Genomic DNA, 19,691 nt, shown 5'->3' on the forward strand with positions numbered 1-19,691 from the left:
TCTACCGTAGCAGCAATGACCCGCTGCCAAGAGTGTCAAAGGAGCCTTGAAGCAGGCACTGCCAGATCAGGCATGGCCGACTCTCACAACCACTGGATCCCCAAGGAACGCAAGCACAAACCGCTACCCAAATACGAGTCCAAGACTTACGAACGACTACCCACGAAGCGGGGCTACATTCGACTTCTGAATCTTCTTGCCAGCAATCCAGAAAACCCTCACATCGAATGCACACTGGTTGTTATGGAATTTATGAAGGACAGTAAAATTAAGCCGTATGAAGCCTTGTCGTGGTGTTGGGGATCAGCCAAGCAAACTTCCTATATCCATATTCGGAAAGATGGACAAATATACGCAAAATATGTCTCGCGTGACCTCGTTAACGCACTCAAAGTTCTCAGACACCCAAAGAAAGATCGCTATCTCTGGATTGATGCCGTGTGCATCGACCAAGAAACACTTCAAGAGAAAAATCATCAAGTCGAAATGATGTCAGACATATATGGTAGGGCTGACTGCGTATGCATCTGGCTTGGAGATGGCGACAAAGCCAGTCAAATGGCCTTGAGGTTCATCAAAAAGGAAGTCCTGCAACTTCAAAACTTTGACGAGTTATGCGAGAGCGAGCAGGCTAGCGAGAAATGGGGCGCACTACTTGATCTTATGCAGCGCCCATGGTTTTCGAGGCGCTGGGTAGTTCAAGAGATCGCACTAGCTCGCAAGGCTGTTATATACTGCGGCGCAGACAGGATATCTTGGCGGAAGTTTGCCGTCGCCGTAGAGCTATTTGTCGAAGTCGAAACGGCAACTCACCGGCTTTCCGAGGTTATGAAAAAGGACCCTAAGTTTTACCACGTTCCCGGCTGGTTCGAGTATGTTTCCGCTCTCGGTGCGACTCTACTCGTCGAGGCAACGGGAATACTGTTCAGAGACTATAAGACTAATGGTCTCGTAGGCTTTGGATCCGATTCTGAGTCCGACTCCGAGTCCAATTCCGGATCTGAAGCTGGATCTGACGCTGAATCCGATGCTGAATCCGATGCTGAATCCGATGCTGAACCCTGCTCTGAAGCTGATTCGGACTTGGAAACGGTATCCAAGCCTAAATCTGGTCTTAAACCTGATCCTAAACCTGATCCTGGAGTTCGAGCTGTGTCCAGTGCCGTCCCGCTCAGCAAAAGACAGCCCCTTTTAAGTCTCGAGTACCTTGTTTCAAGATTGTCTATCTTTGAAGCCAGCGTTGAGCACGACACTATATACGCCTTGCTTGCTATTGCGAAAGATACCACTCCATCTGCTAGCGAAGGAGAAGGAGAGTCACGCCTTGTATTAGATCATACTCAGGATGTCCTTGAGGTATTTACACAGCAAAAAAGATACGAAGTGGAGTATGAAAAGCCTTATGTCGACGTCTGCAAGGATTTTGTTGAGTTTTGCATTGAGCGTGGCGATCCGACCCGAGCACTGGACATTATCTGCCGACCATGGGCGCCAGAGCCTAAGAAAAAATCAGCAAAGCGCAATTTACCCACTCAAAAGACAGCCAAAGAAGTTAAGAAAAGTAAAAACGACAAGAAAGGGGCCAAGAAAAGCAAAGGCAGCAAGAAAGGGATAGACAGTAAAAAAGATGGAGAAGACGAGAAGCTTGAAGACGATGTGCCATTACCCTCCTGGATTCCTCAGCTTTCCGGTGCGGCGTATGCCATGTATGCGCATGCAGGCATCCATACATTGAAAATGGGTCGAAAGAATGCCGACACTTTTGTCGGCTTGCCAGCATCGAACCAAAGAAACTATAACGCTGCCGAGAGCAAGCGTGTGGACCTCAAAACCCTAAAGTTCAGAAAACGCCCAAAACCGAAGCACTATAGTATGTACGTCAGGGGATTCGTATTCGATACTGTCACAGAAGTGCAGCCTTTCTCTCAAGGTGGGGCCATCCCTCGCGAGTGGTCTCAGGCTGGTGGCTGGGCTAACGCCCCTGATACGGATCCTCCAGATGAATTCTGGCGTACCCTGGTGGCTGACCGCGGCCGAGATGGCAAGAATCCTCCAGTCTACTATGCCCGTGCCTGCAAGGAATCTTTCAGTAAAGGCGGGCTATCTAGTGGCTCTGTGAATACCACCGACTTGATAAACAACGAGCGTTGCTCTGTTGTCGCGCAGTTCTGCCGGAGAGTGCAAGCTGTCATCTGGAACCGATCTCTCATCAGAACGGAAAGTGGAAATTTAGGCCTAGCGAATAGCAATGTTCAGCCGGATCTTTTGGTCTGCATCCTATATGGCTGCAGTGTTCCAGTGATTCTGAAGAAAAGCAAAGAGAAGACTTCAGAGGAAATAGATTTGGAGATAGAAGATGAGATCCGCCATCGAAAGACAGAGTGGTTTCACCGGTGGAAGGAGAATGCTAGACGCATAAAAGTATTTCGAGAAAAAAGAGAGGATGGGAAGAAATGGGAGATAAATATGCGGAAGACGTACTATAGGGAAAATATAGGAGCGGTTTATGAAGTTGGACAAGGCTCAGAAGAGTGGAAGAAAGGAATGCGGGAGAAGATCAAACAGGATCCGTATTTTAGGGAAACCGCAGGCGTGGCTGTTGAGAATAAGAAACACTACGAAAACTGGAAGAAGGCAAAGCGGGATAAGGTAAAAAAAGAGGGAAAAGAAAAGGAGTGGAACGAACCAAAGGTAAATTGGCTTGAGTTCGAGGCGGGATTGAAGTTCTTTCGCCGTCGGAAGAAATTAGCCCTAGAGCGAAGAAAGGATGACTGGCAGAAATTCTTGCTACAACGGCGAAAGACGAAGACATTAACTATGTCTATAGATCCGAAATCAGACCCGACGGAGGAGGTTAAGTTAGAGCACGCCTCTTCAGAGCCAGGGCCCGCGAACGGCTCTCATTCAGAAGAAAAGCGTACCAAAGATTCTGAAAACAATAACCACACAAAGCAAACCTTTCAACTAGAATCTGCAAAGCACTCTGCATTGGTAGGCGCCTCCCAGGAATTACCTGAAAAGGAAATCCAAACCGACAGTAAATCTTCACAAACGTCAATGAAGCCACCAAAGCCACGAAAACCACCAAAACCCTCAAGTGCCGCTGGGCTAGCACCTGTGCAGGGCAGTCAGAAAGAAACCGATATGGAGGAAGATACGCCGGGGTCGGTGTCCGGAGCAGAATCATTGCGCAGTAGTAACGCTAAGGCTGGCGAGAAGGATGTCCTCGACAGTACAGCTGAACTAGAACCTGTATATGATTGTATAGGAGAAAAGGAACTGGCCGAAAAGATCAAAAAGCTGCTCGGCGAGGACGACAAATATTGGTATGAGTTCCTTGGCGAATGTTATATTCATGGCATGATGGATGGAGAGGCGATGGCGTATCAGAATAACACAAAAACGCCGGCACAACTGTTTGAGCTGCGGTAGTGACATTTACGTTAATTTTTTCTTGGTGTTATACAATACTCATTTTATGTTGTAGAAAGTTGGATATTTGTTCAATTTTTAGACAATGGAAAACATGATTGGTGTGAACTTGTGTAGCTATCCCGGGCATGCACTCTTCATGACAAAATATTCTTGCTGACACAACTCTACGCAAAAATTCTCTATCGGGCCAAGATATTATAGTAATATGTATTAATCTAAATTTTGCGAATGCATAAATCAGCTCGATTTACCGTCCGTTGTGGTCTAGGGGCTAGGATTGTGATTACCCCCAAATCTCCCATACACAACTTCGTTCTCATAATGTCTAGTGCCGCTCTCAGAGCTTTTACACTTAACAAGTGCCGGCAAGGCCCGGGTTCGATTCCCGGCGACGGAAGCCGTTTTGGTTTTTTTTCTTAAGGTAGTTTATCCTGGCAGGAAAAGGTGAGGTTCGTAATGCTGGGGGTAAATTTTTGCTCTACTCTCAGTGGGTACGGTCAACAATTTCCATAGCTGGAATGTAACTATTACGTTGTATGTCTGCTCATTTCAAAGGATCTTTAAGCTGCTCTGAGAAGCCGAGTCTACACCTCGTCCAGGTCCAGCCAGACTAACTCGTGCTGCCTATTTAAGTTTAGCGTGTGATTTGCATTAGGGTAACGGTCACGTGATGGTATATTCATGGTGATACCAGGACTGTAAAAAACAACAGACGATTTTAGACACACACAGTAATTTTCTGGGAAATATATCATGTTCTATGTCTTCCTGCTTCCTTTCGTTTGCCAGGATGTCCTAAAAATCGTACAAGATCAAATACCACGTGATGCCAAGATTGTGAGATCTTCAACAGCAACTTCGTCAACGCTTAGCTTCATTGATCAAATTGTGCCAACAACCCACTCAAAATTGAATGAAAGATTTGCACCTCAATCCGATTTCTCTGGCTATCAAATAGGCTGCAGTTACTTCGCTATCTTTGCGTAAAGGGTTGAAGAACTTGTCCGGTACAAGCCACTCTAATTTGATCTTTCTGCGGTCAGACATAATTGTGTGCGCTGTTACTCATGAGTGAGCCAAATGCAGCTCCAGGTGGGATTGGAAACGGTGACATCGAACGCGTCGACTCCAGGACCAGGCTGGAATTAAACACCTCACATCTGTGAGCTTATGAACTCACCCAACTGTCCATTGGATTCTGGATTGAACAACCATGTCCTATCAGCACCCCCTTTGCACGTCTTCTTAACGCGTTATGGCATGGCCGCACAGCTTGTCCATCAGCCCAGCCAGCCCCTAAAGCCCAGATCTCAGCCGCAAACCTCAAACCAGTCTCGAATGCACATCAGGATCAATAAACCCGGACTCCTCCGATAACCTCTCCACGCATCCCTATCCCTCCATTGATGCAGCACATCATGACCGGTAATCATATCCAGCGCCGCCTCCTTTATAATCAGCGGCTCAATCGTATCATCCTCCGCATACAATATACTCTACGATACGCATCAGCCCAGATCCCCGATCTCCGGATCCCCAGATCCCTAGATCCACACACCTCTCTCCTCCTCCCCCCCCCCCCCCCCCCCCCCCCCCCCCCCCCCCCCCCCCCCCCCCCCCCTCCCCCTCCTCTCCCCTCCTTCCCCCCTCCCTCTCTCATTAAACCGTAAAATAATACCCTCGGCACATACCTGCCGCAGATAATCAACGCAATGCCCCGCATGCACCAAATCCAACTCCCGCACCCCCCCTTACCACCGTCGACTCATTCAGCGCCCACGCAGCAGCAGCCTCCTGGACGGCGCGCCGCAGCATGGTGAGGCAGTGCAGCTGGTGGAACATGGCGGTGGAAGGGGTGGCGGCCGCCGTCGACCTCTTCGACATAGAAGCCGCCGTTCGGCGGGTCGAGCCGCGCCCAGAGCTCGTCGTGCGCGGGTGCGAAAGACTCGAAGTCTGGGTGCGGGAGGAAAAGGGTGCGGTTGTGGAAGGGGATGCAGGGGGCTGGGTGGTTAGGGCGGAGAGATGGTGGAGGGTTAGGAGGGCGAGGAGGTTGAGGAGCATCAGGAAGGTATAGGTGAGGATAGTGATGGTCTGGGCTTGGGGTGCGGTTTTGGAGCTGCATGCTTCAAAGTAAAGGACTTGGCTCGAGTTCTCGAAAGAGCTATCCGCATGTACGATCCAAAGACCCGGAGTGTATTTCACCTGTTCTGGCGTCAACAGATCGGCAGCCGGTTCATATGCCTTGGCGTTTCCCCTAAAAAGCTACTACCTCTCGAAAGCCTGGGAGGTGGCGTCTGTCGAGAGGACTTAAGAGAGGCGAATTTGGGAGAAAATGGCTATTTGGCAAAGCTCCTACCAGAAACACTAAACCTTAATTACCAGCACGAGCGGTACTCGAAACCAATTTCGTGCCTGGCGGCCAACGCTGGGATTCTGCGCATGCAGGCCCAGGTCCGTCAACTATTTCCAAGCGCCGTAAGCGTCGAGTTTGACCTCGACGTGAGTATGCCAGAATCCTGGGCTTTTCGCATGGCTTTGGCTATGGGTTGCCTTTCAAAGGCGCGTCAGAATAGTTTAGCGCCCGCAGAAATAGTTCAGAAGCTCCTCGTTTTGCTGCGCACCTCCAGTCCCCAGAACGACTATCCGCCCAACGACCATCCGCCTTCCTTGAGACGGTCACAGAGGATCAGAAAACCCATTGTGGTCCCGGCGATTGACGAAGAATCTGACTCGGACTCGGACGTGGACTCGGACGTAGTCTCGGAGTATGAAGAAGGGTGGGATTCAGCATTAGACTCGGACGCGGAGAAATTGAGAGGGCAGTTGAGGGGAAAGCACTCCAGAGCGAAGCGAACTATGGCATGGACAGAAGAAAAGGTTAATTGTTTGATAAAAGCCTTCCAGTCCAATGTCTATAAGGCAAGCAATACCTATCTAGTAGACATCTACGACATTTCTTCCTTGTTGCCGGACAAGTAACTCACTACGAGAATGATCAACTTCGCGCTCAATCGAATTTTCGACCATCCTTTGAATAGGAATGCCGCTTTGGCTCCCCTAGGGCTGCTGGAAACCAATAACATTTCAGAACTTGGTCCCTACTTTCGCATCTGGGAAACCTTTAAGACGGTTTTCTTCAGGCCGACTTCCACAAAATTTGGGGTTGAGCTGTTAGGGATTTGCTTTCTCCTTACCGCTCCTGGGCTGCCAACTATGGACGTGGTCGCCGTTGTGACCGTTGCTCGACGAGAGTCTTGCCCGATCACTATTGTCAAACAACGAAAGCAGCGATTCCAGAATGACTTGGAGTCACTTTTACAAAACATTTTGGCTCATAATGAGAGCCCGGACAATGAAACAAGCTCCTTCGTCGTGAGTTGCATTGACCTCCCAATCACAACTTCCGAAACTCCAGGTGTCAATGTCTTGAATATGGCACTCCTGCTCCTGAGGTCACCGGTTTCCCCTCTTGTAACACTTTTGGGGTATTCATCAATTTAATTCAATGGCTCACGTCTTTTGTGTCTTCCCGAACATCCAATCGATGAAGTCATGGTTCGAGACACTATAGCCCACATCGCGGTGTCGAGTTTGCGTTTGTCAACATTGGAACGAAAGCCTCGGGCAACTCCAGCCCCGATCAGCAACGAGGAGAATGACGACGAGCACCAGGAGGATGAGATCTTCGTCGAGAACCAGGACCAAGATATCGATGATGAAGAAAGTCAGGAGCTCTTGACTGTTGAAGAGGAAGATTTAGAACTCGAGTAGAGTGCCGAGCACCTTGCCGATAACGCTAACGATGACCTTTCCGAACAGGCATTCGATAAGAATGAGAAGAATGGGCCACCGAAACTTAGCCCGATATGGGTACGCTCGCTCGATCTAAACCTCCAGGGATCGCAATTTGGCCTTGAGAGCGGGGCTCGTACAATCGGGGATCTGCCCGACATTTCTTGCAACATGTGATGCCTATGTTAAAGCTCTGATCAAGCAGAAGATGACCTGCGAATTGCGGACGCAGTATGAGTTCACCGAGGAACAGTTGGAGAAGATCATGGAAGCGGCCGCCCGCTGTGGACTCGTGAATGCCGATGATGCACCTAATCCCGAAATGGAGGGCCATGAAGCAGTGGTGACATACCGACGTCGAGTACGCTTTGCTCTAGAACGGTTAGCAGCGCAGATGCTTTCTCTGAAAAGCAGCAAACAAGCGGCAAAGTGCGAACTCAATCAGAGTTTGTACTACTTCATGTCGCGAATGCGGACCGGGCGTCCAGAGATCGCCTGCTCCGAATTTTCACACTCCAAATTCGTCCCGTATTCCGTTCAGCTGATCTTTGGCCAAGATTTCATCTCACCAGAGCTAATGGAAAAACTTCCTGGTTTAGACCCGATAAATGCCCCTCGCCTCTTGGGCGTATATCTGATCCTTATTCACTCGGACCATTGGTGTGCCTACGCCGGAAGCGCAACATCACAGACAGGGTTCTCCGAGCGAATAGCGTTCCATGCTAAGCAAGGATGGCTTTCACTAATGGAGCTTAAGGCGCGATATGATTTGGGTAAACCCAATGTTTTGGGTGTACATTTTGAGATGGCAAAGCCGGGAGCCAAGTCTTGCTTCAGGTGTGCACTTCAATTACCCGCCATCAAAAACGAAGGCGTTCGTCCCTACGCTCGAATTATGAGTGTGTTGTTCGAAGCACTCACGATGAGCGTGCTAGGAACATTCAGTTCTGAACGACCTCAGGGAAGTTTCTCGAAGCTAAAAGTGCAGAGCCGCGAGCTCTCGAGGCGGATACGCGAGGGAGCAGCAGCAGCATGCCCGCTTCGACCAGGAGTGTGGAAGGGGTTGAACAAAGTCTCGCCATGCTTTCAACATTTCGATCCCCACTTCTCAATACCTGACAAAAAAATACAAGTGGACTCGGAGAGTGCCATTGTCGAATATCCGGTCGAGCATTTCCGAGACACCAAGGAGCTATACTTGCATGCTGATACAGCGGACGCCGCAGCACAACTCCTTGGAAGCCCTGTGGATTCAGATCCCGTAAGACGCCGTCCCTTGATACGACGTATTTATGCCGAAATCCTGAAATGGAATGGTGTTGAGTATCTCCGAGGAGCTGGCGGGGAGAAGGACGAATTCCTGGCAACAAGTAGGGTTGCGCTCATCCAGGTTGCTCATCAGGATGGGCTTATCGAGATGTTTGGTGATAAACGGCGGATAAAACTGGAGACTATGGACTGGGAACGAGTAGCTCTGAAAGCGCAAAGCCTTATCCCTTACGCAGTGATGGCAATAATCAGTTAGTTAGTTACGATTATGTTGTATTATATAGGAACATAACTAACCTAATCATAATCGCACCTGCTGATTATGTTACGTAGATATAACTATATAATCAACCGCGGAAATAGCGGAAATAAAAAGAGGAAGAGGTAGAGCTTTAGGGGAGAGCTCTAGGTAAGCTCTGGGGCAAGTGTGTTATCTACACGTGAAAACTCACGTGTAGATAACATCACGTGGAGGCCCGTGCCCAAAAGATGTAATCAATATAACTATATAACGTACTTTACAAGCGAGCCGCGAACCTCAAAACTCACCAAAAAATGGCAAAATCGCACCTTAATATCTCGACAACCACTTAATAATAATTAATGCAAATTTAATAGCGGCCTATTAATATAATAACTAACCTATATAGGAAGTATTGGAAATCTTATATAAGTGGAAGTAGGTTAAATAGAAAAGTTAAGGCAATTCCGCCCCCACTTTCCTATTTAACCTACTTCCGCTTATATAGGATTTCCAATACTTCCTATATAGGTTAGCTATTATATTAATAGGCCGCTATTAAATTTATATTAATTATTATTAAGTGGTTGTCGAGATATTAAGGTGCGATTTTTCCATTTTTTGGTGAGTTTTGAGGTTCGCGACTCGCTTGTATTCGCGACTCGCTTGTAAAGTACGTTAATCAAATCAGAATCACTTTCTTTGATTATATAATAATCGGAATCATGGGGCTGATTATGGTTATATAGTTATTGCCATCACTGCCCTTACGAAAGACAAGCTGACTATACAGCAGACATACTAAAGCGCTACTTTCTGCTCGTAGCCAGAGATCCACACAATTACCTGACAGAACAAGTTCTGGAGGATGGAAATCTTCAAACGGTTCTGGGTATGTTTGGGCGGATCGAAGAACATATACATAAGCATTGTAGAAATTATCGCAACAACCTATCCCTTGAGACTCAGCCTCCTTATCCTCCCTCCGGTTCCTTCCGGCTTATTCAATGATGTACAAGCAAGGAATTTCAATTGGAATGCAAATAACGCACAGCCGTCGTCCATTGCGCATCTTACAAATTGCTTGTGCTAACAATACTATCTTGACAGACTATACGCCCGGCGTATCCCCACCGCTTGCCATCATGTGGCTACATCACAATATACCTAAGTGGATGCTTGACTGCTTTAACAAAGTCAGCCGTGGCGTACTCTGGGATTGCGCACAAGAACTGGTTGGATTCATCAATGGATGGTCGGAGCTGAGCTTGGAGTTCCCTCTCACTCCCGTCAAGATGGCGTGGAATCTCGTGCCTCGGCTCGAAGCGAAGATACGGCTCTTTTTCGCAGAACGCAGCAATGGCACCTTCAACGACGATGCATTAAGTTCTGTCTGGATCGAAGAACGACTGCGCGCAATTCTTGTCGCCAATCCGTGGCCTCCAAAACGGCTACGTGAGCGAGTTAGATTGGCCGCTCTGGGAACTTGCACGACACCACCAAGATCCCGACCCAGCGCAACTACTCGATCTGGATGAAGACGTTTTAGCCGAAGTCGAGGCTCAAGATCCGCAAGAGGCTGGAAATCTGGATAATTTGTTCATCACTTTAGCACAGCTGGAGGAGAAAGTTGCATCTGTCACCGTTGCTGCCACTATTGTGAAGCGATCAAAGGAACTCACCGCGACAACCACAGCTTCCGAAGTGGAACGGCAATTGCAAGAGAAATTCCACACCATCATCAGATGCAGAGGCTTGATTACCGATGAGCCTCTTTGGCGTAAGTCGACTGGACGCAAGGGTCAAACTGTGGTTGCGTTCGATGGACCAGGTTCTTCCACGTCAAAGAGGGGGCGCAAAGGCAAGGATGGGCAAACTGAGGTTGTCTCTGCTGAAGAAGACAGTTCTCGTCAACCAAAGAAGAGGAAGGTGCACGACGCTCAAAATCCTTTCGAATGTGGCGATTGTGGACGACACTTTACTTCCCAGCGCCCCTTAGACTCGCACAGTAAAACTTGCGTTGGGCGATGCCAGAATTGTGAGCAGCATGGTTTAGAATGCCACATAGGCGCCAGATGTGTATGTAAGAACTGCAGGGAGGAAAAGGTCAATTGTCGGTTTTTTCTTGAGGACTGCACTGACAACACCATACAAAGCTCTATCAGAGCGCGGCTATGCTCCAAATGCGGGTGTATGGAGCAATGCTCCTACACCCAGTCTGCCCATGAGGACAACTGTCGAGGGAGATGTAACGCCTGCCGAGATCACACACCCCCTCTATCTTGTCGGCATGCTCCTACTTCGTATCTCACATGCACTGAATGTACAGAAAGCGACTCCCCTTGCAATTTCGCTGAATGTCATGGCTGTGGCATAGTGAAAAGTAGTAGGCACAAATGCGTTGGCAAATGTCTGTTGTGCTCGGAAACAGGCGAAATCTGTGACTCAGGCATGCGAAATGGTTGTGTGCGGTGCGAGGAAAAGGGAGAGACGTGTATCTTTTTTCTGGAAGAGCATGATGAGAATTCGGAAGAGCGAAAAGAGCGCGAACGTCGGCTATGTACCAAATGCGGTACGCTGTTTCCAAATAACCAGCAAAAAGGATACCACGAAAAAATTTGCAAAGGGAAATGCGATGAATGCATCGCCAAGGGGATCCCATGCAGGCCTACTGCTGCCATTGACAGCCGTGTAACTTGTGCTTGTTGCCTCAAAGCTAAGATAGAGCGTTCTCGTGGTAGGGATACTAGGGTTCGGCGACAGCGACGAAGTTTAGCGTAATGTAATGGCTAAGTAGTAATACCTAGTGTTCAAGTGACTCCCGCTCATCATGATTCACGCAGATCCATGCATGGGTACTGTGGCGTCGGCAAAATCTCGGTGTGGCGGTGCATCGGAGCAAAATCCGACGTCGGCAGCCCTTGATGACTTCAATTTTCAAATTTTACAAGCAACGCCTAAAGTCATGACAAACCAATTTATCTCGAATGATCAGAAAGTGCCCAAAAAGCGATGCGGTATGTATGGACTTTCTCCTTTTCCCTCTTTCTCTTTATATCTCTCTCCTCGGCCTCGTCCTACTATGATATTTTCAAGTGGCATGTTTGGATACAAATATAAACCGCCTAGTAGTTGAGCTTATTTGATGCGTATAACTGATTCTCTCTCTAGGTATTCTCGGAGCCACAGGTGCTGTCGGCCAACGCTTTATTCTTCTTCTGTCTGAACATCCGTATCTGGAGATTTCCACCATTGGCGCCTCTGAGAGAAGTGCGGGAAAAAGCTACGCTGAAGCGGCTCATTGGCGTCAATTAGAGCCTATTCCTGCTACGGTTGCAAGCCTAGCTGTGCAATATTGTCGACCGGAACTCTTCAAGGGCTGCGATATTATCTTTTCAGGCCTCGACACGGCAAAAGCGCAGGAGGTCGAACTGGCCTTTGCTAGGTTGTACCCCGTATTCTCGAATGCTTCTGCGTATCGAATGGATCCCTTGACGCCCCTAGTTGTCCCTACGGTAAATTTAGCCCACATGAGTCTGATTCCAGCTCAGCGGCAGCACTTGAAGTCTGAAGAGAAGGGGTTTTTGGTGACGAATTCGAACTGGTACAACTCCATCCCATCCCTCTCCATACATATACGTACATGTACGTATGTATTAGAAGAATGATTAACCTCCCCACCTAGTGCCGTAATCGGGATCGTTATCCCCTTCGCCGCCCTCCAAGCAAAGTTCGGCCGAATCTCCGAAGTCAGCGTGACGACGCTCCAAGCATTATCGGGCGCTGGTTACCCAGGGGTTTCATCGATGGACATTATAGACAACATTGTACCCTATATCGAATCGGAAGAGTCGAAGATCGAGACGGAAGCCTGCAAAATTCTGGGCAGTCTAAATCCTGAAAAGAACCAAGTTATGCCACAGCAGATGCGAGTATCAGCAGCCTGTAATCGGTAAGCACAACTACTACCTCCATCCTATTACAACCCCATTCGATTTCCACCGCACTAACTACCCCTTCTATCTAGTGTCCCCGTCCTCGACGGCCACACCGCCTGCGTCTCCCTCCGCTTCGCCACCCGCCCCCCTCCTACTGCTTTAGCTGTTAAAGCTGCCCTGCAGTCCTATGTCAGTGAAGCCCAGACCCTCGGATGCTACTCTGCGCCCGCGCACGCTATCATTATACATGAAGATCCGACACGGCCGCAGCCCCGGCTGGACCGCAATGTGGAGCGCGGGTATGCTGTTAGTGTGGGGCGCGTGCGAGAAGACGAGTCTGGAATCTTTGATATTAAGTTTGTGGCGCTAAGTCATAATATTATTATTGGAGCGGCAGGGAGCAGTGTTTTAAATTGTGAAGCAGCAATTTTAAAGGGATATATTTAAATATGAATAGAAAAAATTCTTCTTCTTATTATACTTCTAATTCATCATCTAATTTTTAATAACCATTAAAAATTTAGAAATTTATTACACGTACTTTAGTGGCGGAGTATGAGCCAGAGGATTATTTATATTTAAATAAAGCTGCTATCCAAACCAGGCGGCTGTCCGAATTATCCCCTTATGCGGCACGCCTGGGCATCCGAAAGTGGTCCGTGCGTATGATATCCTTGTACCCGCAAACAGTACTGTAAACAACATGAATTTAAGCACTTTGTACCCGTGAATTGTACCCAGAAATGGGTAAAAAGCGTGCCTCAGATGACGTTGACTTCGTTGACCTCGAAAGGGAGCCAAAACGTACCCGAAAGAAGCCTCTAGAGCTGTGGGAGCCCCCAGATTTCGAGCCTCTACCGACTGCAGCAGATGCCCCGAANCATGGGTCCCCTACCCCCGAAATTTTGGCTGTCCAAGACCCATATAACCTATTCAAACTGTTTTTCACTGATCAGGTCATTAGGTACCTTTGCCAAGCAACAAATCGGTACCAAGTAGTAAAGGATACGGGTACAAAGCCAAAGAAAAGAGCCTGGAAACCGGTACAGCCACCTGAAATGGAGGCTTACCTAGGGGTCTTAATTTGGAGGGGGGTGTTCCCATTACGGACGCTGAGGGAGCTATGGAACAGTGATAAGCGGGGGTGCTTAGCAAGGGAGATACGGGAGGCACTACCTTTAAAGAGATGGGAGCAAATCCACCGGTGATTTCAGCTACCTCAGGACCAAGAAACGGGTACACAAGCACCCCTCACAGTTATTAAAAACTATAGTGGGTATATCTAGCTTTATACATTTCTTAGGGACTTAGAATGCTAGATATACCCCATATAATAGGCAAAATACTAACTATAATTTAGTAGGATAATAGATGGCCCACTTTTAGAATTAGGAATATGGGGCTATACCGGTAATAGGTGATCGAATATGGAAATACGCCAGGTTGAAAGTTTTGATAGGGGAGATATATCGCTTAGGGCTTGGCGCATGGGACAAGCACTGCTTAAAACAGCGAGTAAACCACCCGAAAATGGATACCAGTGTCCCAGGACACAGAGTTACTGTAGTAATATTTCCAGAAGACATCCTTGCTGAGGCAAACTTGCTAGGGATCAATAGGTGGGCCTGTAGGAGTGATTCGCAGGGCGAACTAAATACTGAAGAGCTAAACCTTGAGGTCGCAGTCTCTATCAAAGCCCGTTATCCGCTTTGCCGTTATGGCTCCAGAAGCCACGTCCGGGAATGAGAGAGTTGGAGTTGCTGATGCGGGATCATGCTGAATTGCAGTGTAGGGTCTGAGAGTGAAGGTAGTCCCGGAATCATTAGTTTATCGTGCACAAGTAATATAGATATTACTGTGCTCATAGGATTGATTCCCGTGAATATCATATTAACATATCTAGTTGTTGTCATCGTCAAATAATTCACTTCGGTATTAAGTATTAGTAGAGGCTAGCCCATTAGTCCGGCACCGTGGGCTTATGAGACTTGATTGATAAGATGCTTGTGTATGAAGGAGTCATGTTTGGCACTTCGAGGTATACTCCTTCCCACTCCTGCAGTGTATTGAATCCATATGCGCTAATGTTCCACTTTGCCCGATACGTTGTGTTGCCTAGTATTTGCTCTCCTTGGAGGGGCCGGAATGCAAGCAAGGCGAAGATAGGGCAAGGAAACGAGAGCATATAGAGGAACATTATTAGCCGGAGTTTTGTCCCGAAAACAAAACATAGAGAAGTGTAAACAGTATTTAATATGAACATGTGCTCAAGTAAACGAGATCAGGAAAGCTGGAGGTGTACCTTGAGTCAAACGTCTATGACCGGCAGTTGATAGAAGAATAAAAATGCGCCAAGGCTATGGGTGGCAATTAGGGAAACTTCAACCGATTATACGAATGAAGCTTGAGTAGTATATTGGACGACTTTGGCTAACGAGCTGCGTCTGATCAAGCTACGGTTCGGTGATGTATACCGTAGGCGACGGGGGAATATCGAGTCTACCTTAGGCACCATTCCGGCCACTAATAGATGGCTTAAACGTTTCAATTAGCCATTGTAGTAGGCCATCTGAAATCTCCACTGAAAGTCTTCAGCGAAGAGGCTAGACTCTTGGTAAAATTTCTTGATAAGCCGGCTGTTTTGATGCCGGTATCGGTCGCATCTAAGCACGATTGCCTCTACGTAATATTGTTAGCATAATTCTCCCAGGCTAGGTAGAGGCAGTGCTGGTGGGGGTGGGCTTGCTTCAGTTTTGAATTGTCACATATAACACCCATCAAAGAAGGATCTATATGAACGTATACTTAAAGCTAGAGTTGACTAGTCGATTGCGTCATAAGCACAATTAGAACATTAATTGTATTCGTGTAGCGATTGACATGACTACTCATCCCTATCACCTATTCCACTGCCTCCAACACATAGCTGCTGTTACTACTAGAGTCACGCCTCCAAACACAGTGCCAAACACAGCACCGAGTATAGTAGCCATGTCCGTTGCTGAAAGGTGATGTTCTGATGATGGCTGTGTTGCGGAAGTGGTTGTTGAAGTAGGTGGAGGCTGCGTGGATTTTACAGTTTGGAAGGTAGAAGAAACTCGGGTAGCTGTGGATGCGGTATTAACATAGCACATTAGTAACAAGATGGCAAGATGGTTTGAAGACAAGCTTACCGAGATGAAGTGCCAGAATACAACCAGAAATACTGCTAGGAGGGACTCACATATGGAGGGGCTGGGTAATGCAGGGCTCAGCGATGTGATGCCCGAGCTCGGGGTCACAGTCTCTGCTGAGACGACCGTCTGTGTTGGTTGAGCGCCTTGAGCAGGAGGCTGTGTGACTGGAGGAGTAGGAGTTGATGGTGTCGTGTCATGTCGGAGCACGGTGTATGGCCCAAGAGTGAATGTTTTCGCAATGCAACAGTTGGGCTCATACACAAGAAGTATTGTTGTTGTTGTGCTCGTAGGGTTAATTTCTGTGAACACCATATTGATATAGCCAGTCGTTGTCATAGTGATATAGTTTGCTGTTTGGCGGTAGGTATCAGTAGAGCCTCGATCAGAGAGCTGGGTTGCTTACGAGCCTGGACCGGGAAGGTGCTGGTGTATGGAGGAGTCATGTTCGGTATTGCGAGATAGATTCCATCGATCCTCGTATTTCCTGCCCCGGCGTATTCAGTGATGTTCCAGTTTACCGGGTAGGTCGCATTGCCTGGGATGAGCTCTCCTGCGCTGGGCCGAAATATGTTGTCTGAGAGTACTTGGGGAAGATACAGTAGGGAAATAAGGATATGGAGGAACTTAAGCATAGTTAGCTAGTATATAAGACTATTAGGATATATATTATGAAGGAGAGTAAACTAAGTTCAGGTGGATGGATGTTGAAATAAAAAATATATTGCTGTAGAAAGGCTAAGCATGTCTTCGGCCCTTCTCTTATCAAACATTGGATGGAGGCAGAAGGATGCCGGGTTCGTGGATGACAATAAGAAAAACCTAAGCCAGTGACAACTGATTGGAGTTCAAGCAGTACCTCGAATGGCTTTGGCCAGTTGCCGCGCCTGATAAAGCCTGCGCGGGTGCTACATATCCCATGGCTTTGCTGAATATTCTGGCTGCCTAAGGCACCAAATGATTTCCAAAAGACGGCTTCGGGGGTCGCACTGATAGGTATGGTATAATCCTTATAGATTTCGAGTCAAATTTTCAGCGTAGATGGAAACTAGCCGTGCTATCCTGTGCGTCGCTGACGAGCCACTCAATTTCTGACCGCCTAGTTGTGTCTCTCTGAATAACTTAGGTACTTAAGATAACTATAAAAGTCTTCTGTATGTTTAGCTGAAGTACTTCGGCTACTCATTCAAAACTCCCACGGCGTGGCGAGGACTGATCAAATGGCCCTCGCGTAAATGCTCTCATAAAGGCAACGTAGCGACACCAGAGCACGATAGCCTCTGCATAATACGGTTAGCATAATACTCCAATGACATGAATCATGCAAAACAGCCGGGTGGACGCGATGATGTTTTATCTGTGCCTCACGCTTTCGTGCTGCGCCTTGCATAGTAAAGCTCTGACACCAAGAAACACCATAGGCACTAGTAAGCTTATCCCCCACAACTTCGGGATTAAGAAAGCTTTAATGACGCTAAGGATGGCTCGGCTCCAACATAAATGCTAAGAGTTGTGCAAACTTCCGGCGATATCGATAGATTCCGCAGTTATGCTACCCGCGGTTTGGCTTGCAGAATGTAGTCAACCCCCGGGCCACCCAGGGCGCCCCAACGTTCGCTTTCGAGTTTATTGGCATACATGGCGGAGACTCCAGCGCAAAAGCAATGGAAGAGTGCTTGTTGTTGAAACGCTAGTTTTGTGTCCTTGGGAACTGTAGCTCATCCAATTTTTTTTTACAAGCCTATTTGTCACATAAGGTCGTTAACTAATTAGCTATGGCCTTGATATAATACACTTTTGACTTTCAATGCACGTCTGAAAATAAGGCAACTCCCTCGCAAATGCTATGCCTTTTGGCTGACCTAATGTGGCGGGCACGTCCAGCAGCAACCTTGAAGTCAATCTGCAGTCAGAACGAATGAGGTTGCACGCAATAAGTATCCCATTTTGAGGGCTTAAAATGCAGTTCATGACTGGCGAGTAGAGTGATGACTATGATCCAAACGCTGGGCTCGGCGTGGGTTGGATACGAGGCAGAAACTGGGCTCGCGTCTGGCGGTTCAGAGTTATTCGTCGAGTAACTCCATGACCAGCTCTGGGATGGCCTCTACGCCTTCTGCCCGAATGGCACTTACGGGGACCGAATGCAGTGTTTTCATCCATGCATTCTTATGTCCGCTTGGATGAGGCAGGTTGCCTGCTTTGATAGATTCTAGATACTGTTTGAGATTCTGGTAATTCGCTTGGGTTTCTGGGAGGTCTGCCTTGGTTGCAACAACGAACCATGGCTTTGAGGAGATTGGTGGAAGAGATAGCGGAGGCAAAGGCTGTGATGGTAAGGCGTTGAAAATGGCTATTTGCTCGGCTGTGGAGCCTCGGCTTTCCGACAGGTTGCTCACTGGAGGCTTCCAGTTCACTATTCGCCTTTCTGTCTCAGCATTTAACTCCTCACCACGTAAAGTCTCATACTCGGCCACTTCTTTCCAAAGAGCCTTCAAAGCGGTAATAGCATCTCCAGCAGAGAGATCTACCACAAACGCGAGTACTGCAGCTCGCTCAATATGGCGCAAGAAGCCTAAGCCAAGCCCCTTATCTAGATGGGCATCTTCAATTAGCCCTGGCACGTCGGCAATAGTGAAATTTACTCTAGGTTCACCATGTCGCCTCCGCTGCGTGACGCTCGGCCTGCCTTTGTAGTTGTCAAGAACCACCGTACCAATGTTTGGCTGTAATGTTGTAAAAGCCCAGTTGCCTACTCTTGCTCGGCTGTTGCTTAACGACCTCAATAATGTGCTTTTGCCAGCATTCGGCAGACCAACCAGTGCCAGATCAGCGAGCAGCTTCAGCTCCAGCTGAATTGACAACCTCATGCCGCCATCCCCTTTCGTTGCGATTTTGGGTCTGGGAGTATTTGAAGTTATAAAATGAGGGTTTCCAGAACCACCCATTGCTCCTGCCGCTAGGAGCATCGGAGTGTCCATGGGTTTATCCAGATCGAGCCAAATAGGTGCTTGAGGTTGAACTGCCGCAAGATGAGACCTCCTAGGCTTAGGTAACGCAGGAAAATCCATTCTCGCCAGTTTCGATGGCAGAGTTCCTGGAAACACGAGCCATTGGTCACGTCGCCAACTTCCCTGCGTTTCCTCAGGGTTTTCTTCGAGTTGCGCCTTCCATTGAGCTTCCTCTGCCTCCGTGACAGGATCGTGCCTTGAAATTTCTCGAACAATGGTTCCTACAGGAACGTTAATGACGATGTCTTCACCTCTTTCTCCGCCCTTCAATCTGCCCTGGCCATTTCTCCCTCTTCCGGCCTTGATCATGCCCCTTCGTGCAAGCTTGTGCAACGATGTCTCTCCCCGGACGGCCCGAATGTAGATATTACCCCCGCTCCCGCCGTCTCCGCCATTGGGAGGACCTTCCGCAATGTACTTCTCTCGCACGAAAGATACGCAACCATGACCGCCGGAACCTGCATGGAGGGAAAGGATAGCACGGTCGGTGAAGGGTGTTAGAGAATAAGATTCGGGCGAAGGGTTAAGATGGGAAGCTCGATCATCACCCGGAGTCCCCGATAGCGGTGTCGGAGGGGTAGACGTGGTATTGCATCTTCCGCAGATCGATTCGGGTCCAAATCGGAGTGAAGATCTGGTCGATGCAAGAATTGAGTCGGCAAGAAATGGGTAGAGAAATGGCGTTAAGGTCCCCCTGATTCTGTAGGCACGAACTGAAGGCATACGACAGACTTTTCAAATGATTGGTACTCTTGGGAGGCAAGAAAGCGGGATGCGTGAGATGTTTTTCAATCCCAGCACTGCGCGAAAAGTGGACCGGTCCGACGTCTTG

The 19,691-nt window shown here is 48.2% G+C and overlaps 8 protein-coding genes and 1 non-coding gene across 9 annotated transcripts; 7 read left to right on the forward strand and 2 right to left on the reverse strand.

Moving 5' to 3' along the window:
• Positions 1 to 72: 72 nt before the first annotated feature.
• Positions 73 to 2,439, forward strand: K441DRAFT_533327 (HET-domain-containing protein; the record flags this gene model as incomplete). Its single annotated transcript, XM_067642275.1, has 2 exons — positions 73 to 1,092; positions 1,186 to 2,439. Coding segments are annotated over 2 exons (2,274 nt in total), but the record flags the coding sequence as incomplete, so codon positions are not given.
• Positions 2,440 to 3,688: 1,249 nt separating this feature from the next.
• K441DRAFT_t2 lies at positions 3,689 to 3,832 on the forward strand. The gene has a single exon. It is a non-coding gene; the product is annotated as a tRNA-Leu (tRNA).
• Positions 3,833 to 5,324: 1,492 nt separating this feature from the next.
• K441DRAFT_95198 (uncharacterized protein) lies at positions 5,325 to 6,474 on the forward strand. Its single transcript, XM_067654553.1, has one exon. The coding sequence runs from the start codon at positions 5,605 to 5,607 to the stop codon at positions 6,412 to 6,414; it is 810 nt and encodes a 269-aa protein (XP_067509665.1). The 5' UTR covers positions 5,325 to 5,604; the 3' UTR covers positions 6,415 to 6,474.
• Positions 6,475 to 7,321: 847 nt separating this feature from the next.
• Positions 7,322 to 9,021, forward strand: K441DRAFT_95206 (uncharacterized protein). The gene is made up of 2 exons (XM_067654554.1): positions 7,322 to 8,740; positions 8,794 to 9,021. Exons 1-2 carry the CDS (start codon positions 7,436 to 7,438, stop codon positions 8,827 to 8,829), a joined length of 1,341 nt encoding a protein of 446 aa, XP_067509666.1. The 5' UTR covers positions 7,322 to 7,435; the 3' UTR covers positions 8,830 to 9,021.
• Positions 9,022 to 10,535: 1,514 nt separating this feature from the next.
• Positions 10,536 to 11,617, forward strand: K441DRAFT_95237 (uncharacterized protein). The gene is made up of 3 exons (XM_067654555.1): positions 10,536 to 10,820; positions 10,894 to 11,519; positions 11,581 to 11,617. The coding sequence occupies exons 1-2, from the start codon at positions 10,795 to 10,797 to the stop codon at positions 11,516 to 11,518; spliced, it is 651 nt and encodes a 216-aa protein (XP_067509667.1). The 5' UTR covers positions 10,536 to 10,794; the 3' UTR covers position 11,519; positions 11,581 to 11,617.
• A 70-nt stretch (positions 11,618 to 11,687) lies between these two features.
• On the forward strand, positions 11,688 to 13,287 carry K441DRAFT_650962 (aspartate-semialdehyde dehydrogenase). Its single transcript, XM_067647117.1, has 4 exons — positions 11,688 to 11,754; positions 11,909 to 12,341; positions 12,423 to 12,689; positions 12,765 to 13,287. Exons 1-4 carry the CDS (start codon positions 11,703 to 11,705, stop codon positions 13,120 to 13,122), a joined length of 1,110 nt encoding a protein of 369 aa, XP_067509668.1. The 5' UTR covers positions 11,688 to 11,702; the 3' UTR covers positions 13,123 to 13,287.
• On the forward strand, positions 13,233 to 13,883 carry K441DRAFT_718720 (uncharacterized protein; the record flags this gene model as incomplete). Its single annotated transcript, XM_067654011.1, has 1 exon — positions 13,233 to 13,883. The coding sequence occupies exon 1, from the start codon at positions 13,419 to 13,421 to the stop codon at positions 13,881 to 13,883; it is 465 nt and encodes a 154-aa protein (XP_067509669.1). The 5' UTR covers positions 13,233 to 13,418.
• Positions 13,884 to 15,513: 1,630 nt separating this feature from the next.
• K441DRAFT_650964 (uncharacterized protein) lies at positions 15,514 to 16,440 on the reverse strand. Its single transcript, XM_067647118.1, has 3 exons — positions 16,255 to 16,440; positions 15,849 to 16,201; positions 15,514 to 15,781 (listed from the first exon to the last, which is right to left on the reverse strand). The coding sequence occupies exons 1-3, from the start codon at positions 16,292 to 16,294 to the stop codon at positions 15,749 to 15,751; spliced, it is 426 nt and encodes a 141-aa protein (XP_067509670.1). The 5' UTR covers positions 16,295 to 16,440; the 3' UTR covers positions 15,514 to 15,748.
• A 1,162-nt stretch (positions 16,441 to 17,602) lies between these two features.
• K441DRAFT_95283 (GTP-binding protein-like protein Obg) lies at positions 17,603 to 19,620 on the reverse strand. The gene has a single exon (XM_067654556.1). It carries the CDS (start codon positions 19,580 to 19,582, stop codon positions 17,915 to 17,917), a length of 1,668 nt encoding a protein of 555 aa, XP_067509671.1. The 5' UTR covers positions 19,583 to 19,620; the 3' UTR covers positions 17,603 to 17,914.
• Between the last annotated feature and the right edge of the window lie 71 nt (positions 19,621 to 19,691).

This window comes from Cenococcum geophilum, assembly GCF_001692895.1.
Source record: "Cenococcum geophilum 1.58 unplaced genomic scaffold K441scaffold_2, whole genome shotgun sequence".
NCBI lineage: Eukaryota > Fungi > Ascomycota > Dothideomycetes > Gloniales > Gloniaceae > Cenococcum > Cenococcum geophilum.